Source organism: Pempheris klunzingeri, chromosome 3 (assembly GCF_042242105.1).
Source record: "Pempheris klunzingeri isolate RE-2024b chromosome 3, fPemKlu1.hap1, whole genome shotgun sequence".
Lineage (NCBI taxonomy): Eukaryota > Metazoa > Chordata > Actinopteri > Acropomatiformes > Pempheridae > Pempheris > Pempheris klunzingeri.
In genome coordinates this window covers 11844505-11867476 of record NC_092014.1, presented here as the reverse complement: position 1 = coordinate 11867476, position 22972 = coordinate 11844505, and the positions used below count along the sequence as shown (strand labels likewise).

The 22972-nt window shown below is 40.7% G+C and overlaps 1 protein-coding gene across 3 annotated transcripts; it reads left to right on the top strand.

The window, feature by feature from the left end:
- Positions 1-567: 567 nt before the first annotated feature.
- Positions 568-22873, top strand: acsl1a (acyl-CoA synthetase long chain family member 1a). Of its 3 annotated transcripts, none has more exons than XM_070854294.1 (21): positions 568-627; positions 12804-13013; positions 14059-14173; positions 14519-14583; positions 14689-14790; positions 15594-15693; positions 15820-15995; positions 16239-16271; positions 16473-16524; positions 16611-16684; positions 17478-17555; positions 18165-18299; positions 18477-18611; positions 18733-18828; positions 18931-19003; positions 19124-19212; positions 20083-20199; positions 20322-20465; positions 20576-20677; positions 20759-20830; positions 21232-22873. In XM_070854294.1, the coding sequence occupies exons 2-21, from the start codon at positions 12819-12821 to the stop codon at positions 21370-21372; spliced, it is 2094 nt and encodes a 697-aa protein (XP_070710395.1). In that variant the 5' UTR covers positions 568-627; positions 12804-12818; the 3' UTR covers positions 21373-22873. The 3 variants fall into 3 exon arrangements, with proteins under 3 accessions (XP_070710395.1, XP_070710380.1, XP_070710387.1); XM_070854279.1 differs by lacking the exon at positions 17478-17555 and adding an exon at positions 17341-17418; XM_070854286.1 differs by lacking the exons at positions 568-627; positions 17478-17555 and adding exons at positions 9620-9641; positions 17341-17418.
- The last annotated feature ends 99 nt before the right edge of the window (positions 22874-22972 follow it).

Genomic DNA, 22972 nt, shown 5'->3' with positions numbered 1-22972 from the left:
CAGTATATTATACTTAAAGTATCAATCTTAAAAGTACAATTTATGCAGAATGGCTGATTTCAGAATACATGATATCACTGGATTGATGCATTTCTGTGTAAACATCGCTGATGATGTAGCTGGTAAAAGTGGAGCTAATTTAGTTATAATATAATATACTTTCTATATTTCTGGGTAGCTGTGAATTTCCTCCTGGGATCAATACAGTTTTATTTTTACACATAATAGCATATTTTGTATCATTAATCCAAATACTGCAAAGCAATCAGTAACTAAAACTGTCAAATAAAAGTACAGTAGCAGTAGTAGGAGTAGCAGAAAGTAAAAATACTTCTATACTGAAGTACAAACACCTTAAAATCATACTTGAGTACAGCACCTGTGTCAATGTACTCAGGTTGTTTTCCTCCTCTGCTCCTCTGCATGTCTACCTGTTACTGACACACAACACAAACGCAGTAATATGGACCAATGACAGCGCGTCTCTCAAACTTTAGGCAGAGCAACACGTGTGGTCATCGCTGATTGGCTGAGAGCGGCACCACAGGAACAAAATGTAGACTGCTGCTGCCGCTGCTGCGTGTTCAAGGACCAGATTCAAGTCTCCGGACCAGCCGCTGCTCTCAGGTCAGTGGAAACATTTCCCACCTTCTGCCTCCAAGAATTAAAACGAGCATCTGTCGTATAATCCACAGAGGTTTGTTTAAGGCGTGAAGCTTTAACGCGCCCCCAGAAAACAGAGGCTGCTCTTCGCTTGTTCTTGTCTTAAAATAGAGCAGAATCGAGCCACGTTTTGTGTCCTTTCTCCACATCACATCATCATATTTCCGTCTGTCTCTTAATGCGCACATCGACAGTATGATCAGTCTTTGTGTCTTTAGCCAGAACACTGTGTTCATCTTCTGTTTTTGTGGCGCAGAGAAATGTACACGTCTCTACATGAAGCAGACTCCCTGACACAAAATAATGGACACGTAGCGTTAGAGACTGATTATGTTTGAATTTACTGTTTGTTTTTTGTGAACTTTTTTTTTTTTGGCTAATCTCCGCCTCACCTACTTTGTAGGCTATGTGACGCTGCGCAGCGCTCGTTAGATAATAAAACGAGATTATAACGACCGTAAAAGAGGAACAATGTGCCCATTATGAAGCGCATGTCGTGGCATCCCCGCCATATCAATTTACTTTAGTGTGTGTGTGTGTGTGTGTGTGAGTGTGTGTGTGTGTGTGAGACCTGGTGACATCCGCCATGGTGCACTTTCATGAGGAAGCCAGAGTGATGACACACCAAGGAGGAGATTGCAGTCTGAACCAGTGGTTTTCAGCTGTTAGTAAGAAATTACACAAAGTTGGCTCCTGAAACTTCTTCCAGTTGTTTTAAAGTTTAGTTAAAGTTTAATGTCTCTAGGCAGGTTTACAAACCTCTCAGATTAGAGCCTCAGCAGTACTGGATGTTTGCAACATGAACACACATAAACAAGCAAGTTTTTGATTTGTTAATTTATAATATTGTGACTGTGTGTGCTGAGATATGTACTATAAAGCCTGTAGTTTTTTGTTTTTTTTTTAAATTACAATTACAATTTCCTGTGTTACAGAGGAGGTTGTGTGTAAGATTAGAGGATTGCAAAGTGAAAGAAGTCACTGGTTGTGTTTTTACTTTTTCTGTATTCCCCCAGTTAATTTTTTTTTCTCTAAATGACATTTTCAGTCTCACTTCACATGGACACACACGACTCTCCTGGATGATGTAACACCCCTATAGGTTTATGTTCTAGCCACCGGTTTTTATTATTTCAGCCAGTGGTGGGCCGTCAGGGCCAGCAAGGCCTTCTCTGCTGGCCTAAACTCAGAATCACTGATTGATCATCTTTTTAGATTATTCCTAATAGTCTATGCTCTTCATTTCATAGCATGTCTCTGTGTCTCTGGGCCGGGGTGCTTCCAGCAGTGTATGTCTGTATTAGAGCTTTTATCCAATCATATTTCAGCCATCATGTGTTGCCAGGGTCAAAGAAATCTGCCCTGAGGCCTTCAGAATCAAAAGTGCAGGCGCCTGTAGCTTAAAATACATCGCAATGAAACTGTTGCTTTAACCAATCAGATTTCGAGTTGGTGACCCCAGGGCCTTCTAGCAGGCGTACGATGACGTTAGTATTTTCACGTCCTCTGATTGGCTGGTCAGAGAGCGCAGCCAAAGCTAGCGATTCTTATCTGTAGCGACCTGCACAAGCTAAAACTTTATCATAATCGTAAGTATTAATAGCAGTTTTTTTTAACCCACAATGGCTGACGGAGGAGAAGATGTTAATTTGGTCACAGATCTACTTAGAAATCCATTTTCAAGGCAGACTTTCCAAGAAAAGCTGGACATTTTGAGGAACTGCTGGCCCACCCTGAAGCTAGCAAGCCTGTCCCAGCCGGGAAAAGGGTTCGTCCGCCACTTTCAGGTCAGCGACTACGAGCGGTACCCTCGGCTTACAGGCTCAGAGGAGCAGATTGTGTTGCTGAGAATGTCTGGTGTTGGCAACTGAACGACTCTGTGTTTGGAGCCGAGTCAGTGGTTAGAGAGTTTGGTGACTTGTTGAATTCTTTTAATTGGGTTTCTTTCTTTAGTGATGTCATTCATTCTCGTAACATGAGATACCTGTCTGCAATGCAGCGTCCTGTTATACTGCCTTTCTGTATAATATTGATGGTTTCTATAGCCGTGACGTCATAATGATGGTATTAAGAGGTGGTTTGATTCAGGTAGGACGCCTCTGAAGGCCCAGGTGTAAAATGAACGGCCCGCCACTGATTTCAGCCTTGTTTTTTGTCTTTGTAGTCTAAATACCACAGTACCCATGAGGCTTGGCTGCTGTTGCCATGGAGAAGAGAGAGGTTAAAAGTGAATTGATTTTAAGCTGCGGTGTGTGTCTTCCGTTTTATTAACACTTAAATCTTAAACTTCCACCTGCCGATAGCGGAGCACCAACAGTTCAGCTCAGTGGATGTTTCCTGATGAAAGGCACCTTGGGAGTCGCAGTAAACGTCTACCTCAGAGTTTTTATGTACCCAAGATTGTACCTTCGACTTTTTATCGAGGAGGCAGAGATGAAGGGAGTTCCTGATCTTTAGAACAGATGATTTAGGACAGAGTGTTATGCCGGACATGTAAAATTATCTGTGGAGAAGAATAAATGGGAATGGGAAACCTTCTTGTATAACTCTTGGCAAGAAATACATCACGTGTATTACCCAAAGTGTCAAACAATTTCTTTAAAGATACACGTTTTAGTGCTCACAGGTGGACAAACTATGCAATGGAGACACTTTGGCTATATGGACTCAATTATGTCTTATGTTAGAGATTTAACAAGATAAATGGGAGGCAGTGAGTACAGAGAGAGAGAGAGAGAGAGAGATCACTTGTACATTGCAAACACTGGTGTGCTCCTTTAAACGTCATTGCATCCATTAGCCAGACAGCCGTTATTTAGATCAGAGGTTGGACTTTTGTGGCAGACAGATGATGGTTAGACAGTTTTTCATCTTATGGATAAAATGTCCTGGAAATGATGTTAAAGCAGATCTTAACTCAGTCAACACATCTAGAAACTCTCCCTTTGTTTTGTTGTTGGTGCTGGCACCCATGAATAAGAAATGTGGGTGACAGAGGTGTCTATTAGTGACGAATAACAGCGTATTTTCTTGGGGGTGTAGTTCAGGGGTGTACTGAAGTCTGCGTCTTATTGCAAACTTCCTCTACCAGGAATCTGTGGAATGCAGCTCGAGTGGGTGTCTTTCTGTTTCCTCCCTGTTAATGTTGTAGCATGTTTAAAACACTAGGAAACGCTCTGAAGGCCGTGCTGTGTGGTCACATGAGCAGCTACACCCAAGACACAGTAAAGTGACCATGCAGACTCAATTATGTGTTTCTGCCCTTGACTTTCATTAGAGCAAACGGAGGGACACATCTCAAATTTCCAAAGCAGAGTGACGGCAAACCCCAGCATGTCTGAGCTAAACTACTGAGCTATCTGATGTTTACACAACAATCAAGAGCGGCTCTGACATTTCAGAGCAGGAATTTCAGGTCAGGGCAGGATTTTCGAAAAGTCATCCCATCAAAATTTCCTGATGTCATTGACTCGCTTAATCGAGTTTAAAAGAATCATGTGAGAACAGCAAGTTCAGCATCAGGCTCTACAAACCAGCCTCAAATTATCATGCTTCTCCATGGAGCGTTAGGAGAGGAGTGAATTACTGTGAGTGCTGTGTCTCTCAAATGACTCTCCAGAGAAACTTCTTGGAAAACATCAGCCATTTAAAAGGAATCATCCGATTCTAGGAAGATAATGTGTAGTTTAAAAGAGCAATTGATCCCAGAAGATAATGATGATGAAAAGCTGGCTTCATATCTCAAACCAGCTCTTCCAGATGAGAGCGTAGTCCTGCTTCATGCTTACTTTTTAGTGTTTAGTGTAACGTCTGCTCACGTAACACCAAAAATACCTCCTCTTTTCATCCAGCATGGCTCCTGAAAAACTCACTCTTTGTGACAGGTGCATCATAGGTAGAGCTGAAACTACGGTGGCCGGGAGGTGCAAAACAATTTTACAATACAAGAAACACTTTTACAAAGCTGGAGACAAATTTACATTTTAGAAAACATTTTTACAAATCAGAAAACAAAATTACATTGCCATAACACATTTACAAGTCCTGAGACAAATTTACTTTTGAGAAAACAAATTTACAAGACGTGAAACACTTTTACAAACGCCGAGACAAATTTACAAGTGACGAAACACTTTTACAAGTAACTTTTTCAACCGGAAAGGGAATGTACCGCGTTAATCGGCTCATATGTTCGCCACAAAACGGGCAAAAGACCGCTTGACTGCCGTCCATCGTGGGTCGCCATGAACTCCTTATCACTTCCGGTTCTACTCGACAGTTGGCACATTCCCTTTCCGGTTGAAAAAGTTACTTGTAAATTTGTTTCGGCCGCTTGTAAAAGTGTTTCGTCAGTTGTAAATTTGTCTCGGCGTTTGTAAAAGTGTTTCACGTCTTGTAAATTTGTTTTCTAAAATGTAAATTTGTCTCCAGCTTTGTAAAAGTGTTTCTCGTATTGTAAAATTGTTTTGCACCTCACGGCCACCGTATAAAACGGTTAGTTAATCAACAGAATAATAATGAGCAGCTACTTTGATAAATTATTCATTGTTTTCAAGCTGCAGTGCCAAACTTTCCTTCATTCCTCGACCCTTCTGTTGTGGAGATGTGCAGCTTTTATTTGTATTAAGTGCTAAGGAACTTTTGGACTGACAAAAAGAGCAATAAGACATCATGCAAAGTTCAAGGACTAGTCAAAATGTATCCACGATGAAAATAATTATTGCAGCCTAGTTTTCCAACAGCAAAACTTCAAATTAACGTGAAAAACTGGCAGCAAGCAGCACAGAGAGCTGGACTTTTTCTTTTGATTTAGAATCACTAAAGGTGCCTTATTCAGTCTTTGAGCACCGGCAGGGCTGTGGAGCAGTGTTCAAATGGTTCATACGAGTGGGTCCCTACTGTTTGTTCATGCGTGTGAAGATGTGACACATATTCCTGCTGATGGTTTCATGTTGCTTTGCAGATTGACAGTTGGTGGTGGTGATGCATGAAGAAGCGTGGCATTGCAATCACAAATTCAAAATGTTTTTAAAGAATCAGCTTTGCAAGTGTTTTATTAGGAAGAAATCCTTAAGGATCCACAAAATATAGTTTTTGACAAAACAGAATCTAAACTTAACTTCTGAATGTTAACAAGTAAAAATCCAAAGGGCTTCTTCAAGCTTGACACGCTGCTCAGATTTTACTAAGAGTGACTCAAGTGCAGTACAGTTTCAGAATGACAGTATGTTTATTTTGACCTGCAGTGTTGAGGTTATGTGTCCTGATGCCGTGTTGGTGGCTGTTGACGGGTGTGTGACCTTTGCTCCACTTAACAAATCCCATCCTCCACCCTCCACTGTGTGATCATGTGACTGGGAGTGTGTGATTTCATGAGGGAGGTCAGGACCCGCCGTCTTGAGCGTGGCCGTCTTGTGCAAGGTCAGCCTTTGTTTCCTGAAATGTGGGTTGAATGTGACCGGAAGAGGATGGAAACGAGGGCTGAAGCAGATGAAAAATGTCACACAGAAGCCACGTGAGCTTCAGCAACCGTCAAGCAGCTGTGCGGTGACAAACCGCCTTCATTATATTCCTCAGTGAATTGGTAACTGTGTGTCGGCCGACCCTAAACATTCAGCACGTATGCAATGAGAGGGTTGTCTCTTCCTGTTCACGCTTCTACAGCCTGCCTTTAGACTCACTGAGAGACCGCAGTCAGTTGCTGCACTATATGTTGTGCCATATCCCTGTAAACCTCTATGCTAGTGGGTTTACATATAGAATATATCGACTCATCCTCCTAGTAAGACTGCGTGCTGTACTATTTGTAAAACTGTTGAATTATCAATGAGGTATTTGCAGCTGGACTGAAGCAGATCCAATAAATCAATAGCACATGAATTTCACATGTCAACGCCTTAACATTTTTAGAACGGGGTCGATAGTGAGCCACTGTATGTGCTTCTACTTGTCTACGGATCCTCAAGTGTGAAGAATTCAAAAGTTTAGACTGCACCAGCTCGTCAGGTGTGTCTGGGTTGTTCTCTTCTCTCCATCGAGGTGTCGTCAGAGGATCTGTCCGAACATGTTTTGTCTGTAATAGATGACTGACAATGCAACAAGGATGTGAAGGAGCCATGATTTATAGACTCACATTACATCAGGGCTGCATCCAGCGGTTGTTTTTCTAATTCATTAATCTGCTACGGCAATGAATTGATGTACAATGAAGAAAAACGACCAAATTATTCCATTTATAAGAAACTTTTCTTGCTAATTTTACTTTGTTATATCACAGAACTTTCTTGGTTTTTACACAGAATCTTGTTAAAACAAGACAAGTTATGTTGTTTTATCATAAACTTGCCTATGGCTCAATGTCATCTACCGGTTAGTGTGGTTTGATTAAGTTTTATTTCATGTTTGGGATGAAACGCCGGCAAAGCAGGAGTATAGCCCTCCCTTGTTACTGTGAATGTGCCTGTCGAGGTTTCCATTCAAGCACGGCACACAACAAATGCCAGCAACAGATGTCTGGTAGATTTGATCAGAAGTATCTGGCTAAGTAGTAAAGCTCATGTTAGCATCATTAGTTGGTAGAAAAGCCTCTTTCTGGGTGACTGTTTAATGTTTCCAGACTGTTATGGCATTCTTACATATGATGAAAGTAACTAGTCACTTATGCAGGTTTTACAGTAATTAGCCAGACATGTTAATAAGGTAATAAAAAGGTGCTGCCCTCCAGTCTCTTTTAAATGTCAAGTATCTCTCTTACGGCTGCCCCATGTGTCAGTTAATCCACTACTCTACCAGTGTACACAGGTTGGTGTGGCAGCTGAGCGAAAGCTGCTATTGAGATTTTAAAGCCACCGTCTTGTCAAGATGGGATTAAGTAAAGTTTGTTTAAAGGCTCCATGTGTTAATCCTCAAAGGTAATAATGAGTTTATATCATTTGATCTGACGCTCGACAGTCTGGAGCTGCTCGGGGGTCACACAGCTTTTGGTTTCAGATGTATCTCTCTGTCTGTCTGTCTGTCTGTCTGTCTGCCATCCCTCAACATTACTGATGAAATCAAGTGTGACTGACCAACCTTATGGTCCTTTTTTTTTTTTTTTTTATAACTTCCTGGCTGCGGTTCAGGGTGACTCTTTTAAAAACTACAGCTGTAGTCTGCTCTCGAGCTGCACGCTGCTGCCAACTAGTCTTGATATTCTGTTATGTGTCAAATGAACCAGCTGCCCCCCCCCCCCCCTCTTTTTCCAATGTCTTGTGTGTGCTTTAGTGTGGGGTGACTGGCGAGCTGGCTCTGCCATTGGCTTGTCATCTTCCCAGGCCAAGTATGGAGACTACAGTAGAGGTGGTGGGGGGTGTCGGAGTACCGTTCGTCTCCAGCAGCTCTCGGCCAAGCAGGACACCGATGACATTTGCGTGCTGTTGACAGTCTGACAGATAAATGCACCAATAGAACAGAGCTGCAATAAAGCCATATTTTCATCTTTGCTTAATCTAATGACTGCTCTTTTGATTCATTATTTAGTCTTTAAAGTGCAAAGAAAATCAGGACAAAAGTACAAAAAAAATACAGACCAGGTCATGTATTAGTATTGCAAATGTTGTGATGTTGAAATTCAAACAAAAGTGGTGAAGAAATGTTACACGTTCTCAGGGTTCAGCTTCTCAAATGGCAGGATTTCCTCCCTATAAAATGATAAACTGAATCTCTTTGGGTTTTGGACTTTTGTGCAAACAAAAACACAAAAACAAAACACCCGAACGCGTCATCCTGGGCTTTATTATTTTTTATAATTCATAGACCAAACAACTAATCATTAGTGGAAGAAATATTGGCAGATTAAACGATAATGAAAATAAACAGACGTTGCAGCTTTCAAATTTTATTCGTGAAACAGAAAGACACAAGCAAATCCTGGTGTTTCTAAAACTAAGTTGTAGTTAGTTTGTAATTTCATAAATCAATGAGGTGATTTATTGAAAAAAAATGATTGGATATATTACTGTTGATTTCAGCGGGGGTCGGCGATATAACTATATAAATGTGTCAGTCGTCAGAGGTAATAACCAGAAAACTGTGTATATCTCCATATGTATACACCAGTGATCACACATAGTTCACTCTCAGGCTTTTTGATGTAACCGACAACTTCAGCAGGACGTTTAAATCCATGAACAGTATGTACAAAAATGCTCTACATATTACTCACAGTGTTCACTTGTCTCAGTTGAAAATGTAGGATAATAAGGTGTAAATCGTCACAACTGTGGTTAATAACTGAATCTTAGACTCCAAGGAATCTGGGTGTCTGCTCAGGTCCTTTTAGTCAGCGATGGTGCTCACATACTCTGGGATATCAGTCGAAAAATGGGGCAATCTGTCAACATATTTATCATGTAGAATACAAAGACCTCCTTGTAATTGTTGTGTAATTCTTCGTTAGACTAGTTTCACCAGTTTTGACACACGGCAACGCAAGAATTGCACACTCAGTGTCCAAACAGTGTATGATAAGATACTGGTCGATTAGCCTTGAATAAACATTCCAGAAAAATGCGTAAATCACTCAGAGCAGCCCTCAGTTCATCCCAATCAGTCTGAAGTTTTGGCCAGTATTCACTTTAAACCAATTTTACAACCATCTGACAGCCAGTTGTAGTCTGTTCGCACTTTTGCTGTTTCCACAAGGACAGAAAGCTCATGAAGGTGGATGTGTTTTGAAAAAAACATATTGTATGGGTTTAAATCAGCCTACTATTTGAACTGTGCTCCAGTGAGTGGCTAGCAGTGCCTCACGCGTCGGTGTTTCTGTTTGAAAGGGGCGTGTTTCTGCTATTCATAGTTGTGAGAACCTCAGAGGTCTATTAGAGGTCAGCATGAGTCCTTCTAATAGCAACTGCTGCAGCAGAGGGCCTTCCAGATAACTCTGCCTCTCCGCCTTTGGACACAGTCTCTGCCCCTCTTCATATACACACCGTGGGACTGTGAGTATAGAGATTTATAATATTCAAAGGAGTCAATAATCGGTGGTACACTCCATGTAGCTGCGTTTAAGTTGGTCATTGAGCTGACAGAGAGACGGTCCGATCATTGCTGGTTGTTCACAGTGGGTAACAGTAACACCTGTAAGATTTAAAGGAGCATTTGTGAAGTTTAATGAGGCGTTTTTTTATGACTTTATTGTATTTATTATAGAGGACAAATAGAACTGAACAGCTTTAATTCATCTATTGAATGAAAATGAATCTTTTTTTTTGGATATTTCTGCATGAAAATGGAAGAGATTATCATTGATGTTCTTTGATCTTCAAACATATGCAACAATTTACTGCTCTTAAATTGTCAGTAAAAGTCAGTTAAAGAAAAGCAGCTTGTCGGGCAGCTTTTCTTCAACACTTTTGTCCCAGTTGGCACTCGTCCCATTTGTCATGGGCACAGCGTTAATAATAGAAGTAGGTGAGAAGTCAATTGTTACCTCTGTGATGGTGGTTCATGCGTTCCCTTACCTCTAATCTAGAGGTCAAATGAGTGGGATTGATTAAGTTTATCATTACTTACATAAAGTCAGATAACGGAAGTGAAGTGCAAAAAGAGTGAGTTATGAATTAATGCATTTACATATTCTGATGTAATGATAAAAAAAATAATTGCTGGTTAGATATTTTAGCTGGTGAGCTGAAATTGGACCTTCTTGCTACAGGCTCATCCAATTAACATTTCACATTAACATGTAATTAGAAAATGGATACGGATAATAATGGATGGATGTAATTAGGAGGCGCAGACAGTTCTGGCTAATATCTCACTGTTATATTAAAATTTTAGTGGAGCGGTTCCATATATTGAAGACTTTGAAGTGTGAGGCTTTCAGCCCAGTGAGCTCATTTTTAAAAAACATTCCGACCAGAAAGCCTCACTTCCCTTCAGACACAAGCAGTGTGTGTGTGTGTGTGTGTGTGTGTGTGTGACGTCTGTGGTAATGTCCTTATATCTCCATGGAGACTTGTGATCTGAAAATGTGTGTGGAGTCATATTTCCTTCCTGTGTCTTTGTTTCCAAGTGCACAGCTGGTGAATGGGATAGCACATCTTCCTTTTGTGTGTGCAGAACAGAAACAGAAACAATGTACTTCTGCTGCCTATTTCTCATTCATGTTAGAGGTTTGTCTTTGAAAACAGTTTAGTTTTTTTATGGGTTTTTAAACGTAAAGACAGCTCTAAAAAAGATTATTCCAAATTTTGTAAAACAGAGGATGCAGTCAATGAAACGGTCCTTTTAAAGCAACGTATGGTAGCTAGTATTCAATTTTGTGCTCTTAATGACTGTAGTCTTGCTTATATGTATCTCTCAGAGTTTACAGAATATTTTTTAGAGGAAGTTAAGGTACAACAAGAATAGCTGAACGTGGAATCAGAAGATGAAAATAAAGTAAAATCTTTACAAATTAAGATTTCCAACATTTTTCAAGATCAAAACTAATCCAAATCATCTCCTAAAGAGCTGATTTCTGACCGATTTATATTGAAGGACATTGTGTAAAGGCCTTTAAAACTTTATTTTGTCGTTATACTGCAAGTTTCTCACTTATCATTACATCATCATGCCCGAAACAATACTACAGATCAATGTGACTTTTTATCCCCTCTTGGCATGTGGCCCTTAATTGGGGACTTTTACTTTAGCTGGGGCAGCTGTTTGATTTCTAATATGTTCCATACCTGGATGGTAAGAGTTTAGAAAAGTTAAAAATGTGGTGGCCTGGTGTCCTAATACCCTGAAACTTAAACATCTGATTCCAGCCAAGGATGTCGGGGCCACAACTAACAGTTATTTTAAGCAGCAGGTTATTTCCTTTATTAATTGATTAAATGTTGGTCTATATAAGATCAGAAAGCTGTTAGAAATGCCCATCACAACTTCACAGATCCAAAGGAAATTAAATGTTAAATGTTTTGGCCAACCAGCAGTCCCAAATTCGCAATCACTGCAACCACATTGTTGCATCGACATAAAACGTTGAAATAGTTTCATCTTTTTGAGTAAAGTGTTGAAAAAGTACTGTGGAAATTCTTTCTATAATGTATATTTAGCTTAAGAACGTGAAGAAAGAAAACTACTTTCCTCTCTGTCGAGTGCAATGATGCCTCCCTGATGACTCAACATGGGCCATTTAGATGTTATGCACCTTTTTGTTTTTGGCCACTCCCACTGCCACGCCCCCTTTGATGCCACTTGGCATGAAGAGTTAAACAGCCGTCCTTTGGCTCATGACCAACCTTTATAGAAAATCAAGTCTGTGTATTCAATTCAATTCAATTCAGTTTTATTTGTATAGCCCAATATCACAACAGAGTGTCTCATAGTGCTTTACAAAGTTCACTGAAATAAACAAGTGTAAGCCAACAAACAATCTAATAAAGAGTCCAGCAGTTTGAATCCATTTGAAAGTTATGTGCCTTTTTGCCAAAAGCCATCTTCATGCCAATTGGCTTGAACACACACCCACATAAACACACTTGACTTCAGGGGCAGATTTCAGCTGCCTCGTATGAAAACTGTGGTCGTCAAACGCTGGTGGAATTTTTGTGGACTGACCGACCAACCAGTCAACCAACAGAGTGAGTTATAGAGCAGCTGGCCACAGCTAAAAAGTGAATGAAATGATTAATCAGTTGTCCCACAAGTTGGTTAAAATAAAGAATAATGGCTGAACATTAGTTAATGTTCCAAAAGACGTTTAACGCTCGATAGATTCAGTGTTACGTCTATTTGTGAATGTGTGGACACAGACGGTAATTAACTTCCTCTAACTCTCAATGGGGCCACTGTGCTCGTTCCTTTAACAGAGTTCTCATGTTGTGCAATGGTCTAAAACAAGAGTCGCATTGAAGAAAAGATAAAGCACCACATCCAGCTGTGTCAAGACATCCTAAGGACCCTCTGTATGACCAGTATTATAGACAATGTCCTTCTGAAATAAGAAAGATTTTAAATGGTGCAAAATAACAACTAAAATAAAAAAAAAATAAAGTCTGTGATTGCAGTTGTAATGGATGGAAAACAGGTTATTTTATGTTAAACACAAATGCAGTAGAAGTACAACTGAAGTGTCCAAATGTAAAGCTCCTCTCTCTGTTTCACTGCAGGATCAGCGAACAGTCATGCAGGCTCAGGAAGTCCTGAGACAGCTGCGGATTCCCGAGCTGGATGATCTGCGGCAGTACGTACGCAGCCTGCCAACCAATGCGCTCATGGGCATGGGCGCCTTCGCCGCCATCACCACCTACTGGTTTGCCACCCGGCCGAAAGCCCTCAAACCTCCCTGTGACCTCGGTCTGCAGTCGGTGGAAGTGCCAGTAGGTGATCTCTGTTCTTCCCCCCCTTGTGGTAATATCAGATGTCCTACATGTCTGTCCATCCATTGTTTGTGTGTTGAAGAATATCTGAAGTCTGACCCCAGTACTGGAATGCAAAACAAAGCCAGCCAGCAGACCTCATTCAGCAGGAATGTTAACACGACCCTCTCCAGAAACTTAAATCACAGCTGAAGTCACATTTAAAGCACTGAAAAGTTAAAGTCAAACTACTTAAAGCTGCTTTATTAATTAATAATTGTCCTTTTATCATTCCAATACCAGTTTTTTATAAACCACTTTCCCCTTAACTAGGGTTTATTAGTTGTAATCATTGATTCTAGTGATGGTTAATAAGTAATTTGCTAAAGGTCAGTTTACACAGTTAATTAAGAACAATGTTTGAGTTGTTTTTGAGGTTATGTGAATCGCCTTGATTGGTGTCCATCCTCCTCCAGCAGGAAGAGATTCACAAATGTTTCTTTCAACTTTGAAATATTGCCAAAATCAGTTCTGCATAGCCTAGGAAGATTGTAGAGCAAATTATTCATGCTCTTATCACCTTCTTCTTCTTCACATTAAATTAATTCTGAATATATTAGAATGTATTAGATAGTGAAAAATGAATACATGTTAATGAACATTCATAACTGTATTATTACCAAATAGGCTAAAGAGGAGACCAAAGGATTTTTCACAACCCTGCAGCCTGATGTTTATTCTTGTGAATGGGGGGGTTACTGATCTATCTGACTGTGACTTTAACTCAATCTGTTATGAAGCAGCTCCATTAGAAAGTGGTACTTTATTCCCAACAGTTTAGCCTCCAGCAGACTTGTGTTATGCCGGGTCTTTATGTCAAGCAGTAACTGTGTGTGTGTGTGTGTGAACAAAAGACACACAGTTAACTCCACAAAGACGGAAACTGCAGCAGTCATTTTTCTGAACAAATTAAAAATGCAACAGAGGAAGGAGAGAATAGAGAACTGTGATTTTAGTTTTTCTGCTGTACCACTGCTGTGTCAAATGTGTGAATTTTATCTCTTAGGGCGGAGAGCGTGCGAGGAGGTCAGTGCTGAACGATAGCGACGAGCTCATAACACACTACTATAGCGACGCACGCACATTGTATGAGGTGTTCCTACGAGGGCTCAGAGTATCAAGTGAGTGGATCTTCGGCTAAAAAGGGGTGTAATGGTGGACAAAAATCTTGGTTCAGTATGTTTTTGGTGGGAAAAAGACAGAGTGGTTCACTGAACAACATCCTGCCTTTTACGAAAGCTTTATTTTCCTACAGGGGAAACTCCCTCTTGTTCCGCACAAAGAAAAAAACTTGTACATGTGTAGTGGATAAAACAACGCTGCATTTGTTCGGTATACATGTGCGCCGACCCAAAAGACCCACACCGACAATATTCTGTACCAATGCACCCCTACAGTAAAATATGATTATTATTATGATTATTCCAGTAAATGTAGATAAACGTGAGCTCTATTTTCTTTCTCAGATGATGGACCTTGTCTAGGATCCAGGAAACCAAACCAGCCGTACGAGTGGCAGTCTTATAGACAGGTGAGACGTGGACCACAGACACAAGCAATCTAACAGCTCACAGTTCACCAATAACCGAGTCACAATTCATTAAAAAAAATGTGATTTTTATTGTGCTTTGGGCAGGTGGTAGACAGAGCGGAGCACATCGGCTCTGCCCTCCTCCACAGAGGACACTCTCCAACAGGAGACAAGTTCATAGGCATCTTTTCCCAGAACAGACCAGAGGTACATCAGATGTCGTCACCGTTTTGTTCAGCAAAAACATCCAGTAATCCAGTCTACAGAGTGTTCACCATGTAGTGCACTGAAATTATCCCACAGCATAATGTAAAAATGTGTCTCCACTAAACGAGCGTTAACTGCCGTCACGCATTACGAAGATGGGAACAAGGTTCATTTATGTGATTGATTACATGATCTCGGTAGTATCCAAATTAGGCCATTTGATGCACCGCATGTAGCCTGGTTCCACGCCTCTGAATCACTGCCCCATGTCAGATTTTTTTCAGTAGTAGTGATTACAAATCAGAGCAAAATGAGATACCAGAAACAAGAGTTAGGCCAAAGATGTCATGAACATCCATTATTAACAGTAACAAGGAAAATGGAGTCACAATCCTTTGTTGACTTATTCACGGTGGCACGATCACCACTAAGTAGCCGTAGGAGGTGCAACACACTAATTCATCTCGTAGTTCAATGTTGAAAGTTCATTCTTAGTCATCTAAACAGTAGTTTGATCAAAAAAAGTTAAAACTCAGAAAACTAAAAAAAAAAAAAGGGTTCTGCTGAGGAAGACCATGAGAAATGGTTTGGTTTTGTTTAGCTGTTATAAAGGCATTGTGTCAAAGTCTAAAAAGTGTTTTTCACCATTCAAGCTGGCATTGATCCCTGCTATAGCCGTATTATCAGCATTTCTGTTAGCAGTACACTAATCCTTTTGATTTTGGCAGGTGTTATGAAGTCATTGATTTAATTTTTTTTTCCTGAGTAATCTTAAGCTGTTTTCTGTGTTTTGTGTGTCTCAGTGGACCATATCAGAGCTGGCCTGCTACACATACTCCTTGGTCATAGTTCCATTGTATGACACGCTCGGCAAAGAGGCCATCGGCTACATTATCGAAAAAGGTACACAAAAGGGCACCTTTAAACACTAACCACACGCCGCCTGCAGCGCCATCACCGCGCTCCACATCGAGGTCACTGATACTGATGCAAAGATAAGTGTGTAATCTGGTGCCGTCTGTTTTCCAGCTGCCATGTCAACGGTGATCTGCGACGTACCCGAAAAGGCTCGAATGATTCTGGACTGTGTCGGCGGAAAAGGGCGAACGGTGAAGATGATTGTGCTCATGGAGGCGTTTGACAGCGACCTGGTGACCCGAGGACAGGAGTGTGGTGTCGAGATCCTGAGTCTGAAGGAGTTTGAGGTGAGAACAGCCACCTGAAAGTTTCCCAGTTACATTTGAATCTTTTCTGCACAATATTACAACATGTGTTTACCGAGTGGATGTTTAGGAAAATTAGCTACTGCTGCTTGAGTCTCACTGTTATTCACTCACTGTGGTTAAATGGAAATCAGGCCTCAAGGCCCTTTGTGTTTAAAGGATGATTATCATAAGCACAGCCTGCACACACTGTATATCTCACTATGTGTTTTGGATTTTTTTCAGGCCTTGGGTGAAGCCAACCTCAAGCAACCAGTGGTGAGTAGGAACAGCAAAAAAGCCCTTAATTCTTTTTAAATGACTCCAAGGAGAATCGTCTTTTCAACATAGTTAATTCACTTGTAATCAGCAGGACAATCAGGGTTTGCACTGCACTAAAATATAGGATCTTGCACATTTCTAATTCAACATCAGTTCAGGTTTCACATGCATTAGCGTAGATCTGTGGTCTGATTACAGCCGCCTAAACCAGAGGACCAAGCACTCGTCTGCTTTACGTCCGGAACCACAGGTAACAACACACCTTGTTTACAGCTTTACCTTTTGAACACGTTTCTTTAAGTTCATGTATATTCATGATCATCGTTTTCCTTTCAGGGAACCCAAAAGGTGCAATGCTCACTCATGGAAATGTAATCTCCAACACTGCAGCTTTCATTAGAATAACGGAGGTAAACAAACACGCCAGCTAGACTGGATGTAAAATTCAGTGTGTGTGATGATGTGTGTTTGATTCTGGTCACTGGAGTCTCTCTAAACACTGTCCAGCATAAAAATGTCACTTCACTTATCTGATTCATGAGCTTCAGGAAGTGGCTGGAAGACTTTTGTGTTTGCTCTGGACTTTACTGCTCAGGAAACATAAGTTGCTGAATCATTTTGGTGGAGGTGAGACAGACTGGTGACACCACTCAGAGTTAAACATCAAAGGGCAGTACGCTTTGTGGTAAAGACGGAAGTACAACATTATTTATCATTATCTTTAAGTCCCAGGTCTTAACGTGATTTTGAGAGAGATTAGCGCTTTATTAATGCAACAATTAACTGCCATTATAATAGAAAACACAAGAAATAATATCCATCACCATTTGTTATTTGCTAGATAAATGCACAAAAAGGCATCAAATAGCAGCCTCAGACTCAGGAGATTTGGAACAAATAAAACGTAAACTCTGAGCTCGATGGTCTTTGCTTAAAATCTAAAATCCCTGTCTGACCCTCTTTAACCCCTTTTATTATTTTCCTGTCCTTCTTGGCGCCGTCTTCCCCTTCCCGTGTTCGTCCGTCCCTCCTCCTCTTCCTCCCCCCCGTGTGTGTTGTCGTCCAGGGCACTCTGAAGCCCACCAATAAAGATGTGCTCATCTCCTTCCTCCCCTTGGCCCACATGTTTGAGCGGGTGGTGGAGGTACAGTACGCCATGGTTGACTGCATACATGCATGTTTTGCTTTGTGTTTCCTCCGCAGGTACACTGCATGCTGGACCTCCATGACATTCATGTATCCTATCTCCCCCTAGCTCACATGTTTGAGAGGGTTGTACAGGTATGTGTTGGACTTGTTTACCTTCAAATGTATCACATAATGAGATTGTACGTTTTAAAGGTCGTAGACTACTGCCAGAATTATTGTGAATCACTACAGTTATTATAGTTTTGAGTCTGTAAATCATAAAGAAGATCATGTCAGAGGTTTGGTAATATTGAAAGCATGTGTGATCTGCTTTTTGCTTTTAATAGTGGCGTGTTTTCATGATTTCCTTCTAACTTAACTGCTTCCGTGTTTAATCTTGTTTTAACAAAAAGCAGCTGCACAAGACCTAAGTACATGTTAATTATCCTTAATGGCATTAATTAGTAGTACCAAAAGATCTGAACTAACACTCATCCATTTGCAGCTTTAAAGAGCATCTCTGTGCTATTATGAAGTGACTCAAAAAATGCCACACTTGTCAATTTCATGTTCCTCTTAGCTGTTCTGATTCATGTGTGATTGATAAATGACCACAACAGGTAACAGCTTCTGACTTTGGAGAATACAACAAACATTGCATATGTAGTCAGAGGTTCACAACAAACACTGCCCCCTTGTGGATAAAATGCTGAACTGATTTCACTTGGAGGAGCAGGAATAAAGCAGGTTTCTTGTCATCAGGGTGTCATCCTCATCCATGGGGCTCGCATCGGATACTTCCAAGGGGACATTCGGCTTCTGATGGATGACTTGAAAACGCTGCGGCCAACAGTCTTCCCCGTGGTCCCACGTCTCCTCAACCGCATGTTTGATAAGGTCAGACATCGAACAAGTTTAGGTAGTTTATAGAGAAGAGCCAACTCTTTCAGGAACTTTCTTGAATAATTCTTTACTTTGCATTTTATTTTTTATTCAAATAATTTACTTGAGAATGTATCTGGCCTGCTGCCAAATGTGGTGACCACTACTAGAGCCCGTCTCGCTTCTCCACAGGTGTTCAGTCAAGCCAACACGCCGATGAAGAAATGGCTGCTTGATTTTGCTTTCAGGAGGAAGGAGGCAGAGCTTAAAAGTGGTGTGGTCAGAAAGGACAGCATGTGGGACAAACTCATCTTCAAAAAAGTCCAGGTAAACACGGCCTGGTCCGAAAAACGCAGCTTGTGTTTTTGTTCACTTTTACAAATTAAACTGATGATACTTACAGCAGATGTCAGGCGTTGAATGAGGCCCCGTTTGTTTCACTCTGCAGGCGAGCCTGGGCGGTCGAGTCAGACTCATGATTACAGGAGCAGCTCCGGTGTCTCCCACCATCCTGACGTTTCTACGAGCTGCTCTGGGCTGTCAGGTGAGCCACATTCACTCGCCTCGCTCACTGACAGTCTGGCTATTTTTATCAGTAACGACTTTGTTTTCATGAATGTCACTAAAAACATGCCCTGCGCTCCAGTTTTATGAAGGTTACGGTCAGACTGAATGCACAGCTGGGTGCTCCATGTCGATGCCAGGGGACTGGACAGCAGGTAAACACTACACCGGCCAAGATCTCCTGTCCATTCTCACGTATTGCGGCTTATGTATGAAATTTACTCAATTATACTTTTTAAACGTGAAACTGAATTGTGACAATTGTGTTTTTCCAGGTCACGTCGGGCCTCCTCTGCCCTGCAATGCTATTAAACTGGTGGATGTGGCAGAAATGAACTACCTGGCAGCTAATGGAGAGGGCGAGGTGAGGAGTGCTGCTTCAGTAACAATCAGAAACATACGGTGGCAACAAAAGTATTTATTGGCTTTGTCTTAAACAGTATTTTTGTAATACTTACAAAGAGACCAAAACCAACAGTGAATCCTGCTGACAAGTATTTCCACAGCCTGATAAAACACTTGCCTCAAAGCCACACAACAATTTTTAAAAGCACATAAAAAGAGCCATACTGTTGCTTTTGGGGTGATTGTACAGTATTCATTCTTTGTAATGACATGGCCAGTGGAGTTTATTCTAAAACTGTTCCATACTAAGCAGAATTAATGAGAAGAACCAAAAGAAAGGGGGAAAAATGTTACAGTGTTGTGAGGGTTGGAAAACACACTTGAATACACAGCAAAATAAAGAAGGCAAATTAAATCAGGAAAAGTTGACAGTCTGAAGCTGGTGAATAAGACGGTCTGTAGGCATGTTAGCACTGTACTTGAGCTAAATGCTAACATCGGCATGCTAACATGCTGATGTCCATCAGGTGTATGATGTGCCATCATAGTTTGACACGCTAGCATGCTAACTTTAGCTAATTAGACACTAAATGCAGCAGAGGCTGATGGGAATGGCTTCAGTTTTGCAGGTTTTTGATCATTAACCAAAGTAATAAAGTCATAGTGGCGCCACATGAAAAAATTTAAATGAAAAAATGAAAATGAAAGTCATCCTGAAAGGGAAATGAATGTATTTTCAAATGTCATGTTAATACATTAAGTACAGCTGTCAGAGACATTTCAGTAAAATCTACAACTGTCATCCTCATGGTGGCGCTAGAATCTGGGCACCATGAATGTCTGTAGGAGATTTCATGGATTTTCACCTATTTATCATCTCTGCCTGTAGGTGTGTGTCAAGGGACCAAATGTATTCCAGGGATACCTCAAAGATCCTGAGAGATCGGAGGAGGCGATCGACCAGGATGGATGGCTGCACACAGGGGATATTGGGAAATGGCTTCCTGTAAGCAGCCTGGAGGCCACTGTCGATCTTTGGTCACCGTTTTGGTTAGATGTACATAAGTCTAGCTGCATAGCATCAGATACTATAATCTCAAGCTGTGTTTTTCTCCTGGTTTGTGGCAGAACGGCACTTTGAAGATCACTGACAGAAAGAAGCACATTTTCAAGCTGGCACAAGGAGAATATATCGCCCCAGAGAAAATAGAAACCATCTATAATCTCAGTGATCCAGTGGCTCAGATATTTGTTCATGGTGACAGCTTACAGGTGAGTAGTTAATGTGAAACTGCTGTGGCACTAAATATTAGTTATTCTGATTATAATGTGTCGTCTTTGTGTAGCACTGATCCTCCTGTTATCCGTCTAATATTTGTCAGGCATGTCTGGTGGGGATAGTGGTTCCTGATCCAGACTTTTTACCTATTTGGATCAAGAAAAAGGGGATTGAAGGATCCTACTCTGAACTGTGCAATAACGAGGTGAGATTTATTTCTGTCAGCAGCCCAAACACACAGATCCACCTGCTACACATGCTAAGATGCTTTCCTGACTGTTTTTAGGATGTGAAGAACGTCATTCTGGAGGACATCCTGAGGTTGGGCAGAGAAGCAGGACTCAAGTCTTTTGAGCAGGTGATTGTTGCCACGTCAACTGGTCTGGCATTAGAAACTTAGCTTATAGAATGATTAGTCAGTTAATCGATTTCTTTGACCAACTGAATGAATCGACATCTATTTTGCTAATGGATTTGTTTTCAAGGCATTTTCAAGCAAAAACATCTTATGTATTGTCAAAATCTGCTGTTTTGAGAATAATCTGCATATTTTAGGGTTTTGGAGTGTTGGTTGGACAAACAGTTTGAAGACATCACCTCGGCTATAGAATTTATGATCAATTAAAAATAGTGAAGCATGCCTAACCTAAAGATTAACTGAAAAAATAGCTGCCAGATTATACGACAATAAAAAGTTGCTGCAGCCTTTTTTTCACCCTTTGTTAATCATTGTGCTGCTGTTCTGTTTTTCCTCTGCAGGTGAGAGACATCGCTTTACATCCTGAGATGTTTTCTGTCCAGAACGGCCTGCTGACACCCACCCTGAAGGCCAAGAGGGCTGAGCTTCGGAGCTGCTTCAGAGAGAAAATTGATGAACTGTATGCCAAAATTAAGATGTAGACTGGGATTGAGGAGTATTGTAAGGAAGGTGACAATCATTTCTAGTACACAGCCAGAACCTCTGCAATCTTGTGGGGACTGCTGTCAATCAAATTGGATAATGAATCTCTGTTATAAGTATCTACTGTCCCAGCTTCATCTCGTGAAAATACCACAAAATTTTCCCATCTGTCACTGGGCAATTAGTTCAGATTATTCCAGACCACATCGTCGTGTTGTAAGGGTTAAAAAGTACAAGGGGAAATGTGACTTGATCATGCCTTAAATTGTAATGGGGAGAATGGTGCCGCTTTTGTTCCCACTTGGCGCCCCGTTGTCTGTTCTTGCACTATGTAAACCTGGGTGGAGCGGGAACGATGTCCCGTGTGAAGTGCCTACATCACACACAACTATGAGTCTATGGCTGTAACCGCTGAGCGTGAAGATGTTTTCAGTTGCCCTTTGCGCTTTGGCTCAGTCTTGTGTTGAAGTCTGTTCTCCTTCAAATATTTTTGCTCGTGTTAGAATAGTGCAGTAACTCAGATATCTACAGAATTGAATGTGCCAGCAGTAATTTTACTAATTTTGGCAGCAGAGGACGCTGCTGCTCATCATAAATTATATAGCCTTGCTGCTTTAACTAAATGAAGTTAAAGGTCATGGTCAGAAAGGTCCAGCACATGAAAACATTTCTGCTAGTTTTATATTGTGGGAGCTGCCGAAAATAATCCTATAAACATGCTTTTATGACGGTGACAAAGTATTTATATACCAGACTATTTAATGTTTTGGTTATGTATTTAAGTTGATATTTAATGTAATCATTGAGCCTGTAAATAGTGTATCTGCTGCAAAGTATCGTGCCTGATACTCTGTGGTTTCCCTGCATTCCCATGTTTCTCAACGCTTTAGGCTAAAGGACTGATAAACCTGTTTTAGTGCACAGTTTAGTTGGTGGCCTGTTGGAAATGTTGTTGCTTGACAGAATTGTTTTGGTTGTTTTTGTTTTCTTTTAACACTGCATGGGAAATATTGACTGTTACCATTCTGTACATGCAGTTCCCTCTTTTAGATTTTTTTTTTTTTTTTTAAATTTCAGTGCCACAGATTGCAGGATAATGCTGCAGACTGATTTATATAATGCACAAGTCTTCAGGGTAAATATTTGGATTACTGGTATCACAGTTCATTCAAAGAGGCCGGTTTTTCAAAATTAATTCCATGTCCTTGTCAGCATTTCATATTAACTTTTAGCAGATGGTCTATTAAACCACCAGGCCTGAGTAAGACAGAGCAGCATTTCAGCTGTTTGATAATATATTTTGTTGTAAATTCAGATGTTTTCACTAAATTAAGATCGTTACACACATCTAATCATGTCAAGTCCTCCTTGACAGTTCAAGCCATATTGTTTTTTTTAAAGACTTGTGATATGAAATGGGCAAAGGTGCAGTTTTGTGCTGAAGTTAAGTACAGTGTTTTTATTTATCTACTGTACCAAATAAATCAGTTTCTTCCAAAACTGTGTATTTATTGTCCTGTGTAGTGGGAAACACATTTTTATAGATCCCTAATCCATGATTTCTAATTGAGGCTAGAATCTTGAAAGTTTTATGTTGTA

Coding starts and splice junctions, on each gene's coding strand:
- acsl1a (XM_070854294.1), top strand. CDS start 12,819: ATGCAGGCTCAGGAAGTCCTGAGACAGCTGCGGATTCCCGAGCTGGAT. Junction 16,685..17,477: donor CTTTCATTAGAATAACGGAG/GTAAACAAACAC, acceptor TTTCCTCCGCAG/GTACACTGCATGCTGGACCT. Junction 20,678..20,758: donor CTGAACTGTGCAATAACGAG/GTGAGATTTATT, acceptor GACTGTTTTTAG/GATGTGAAGAACGTCATTCT.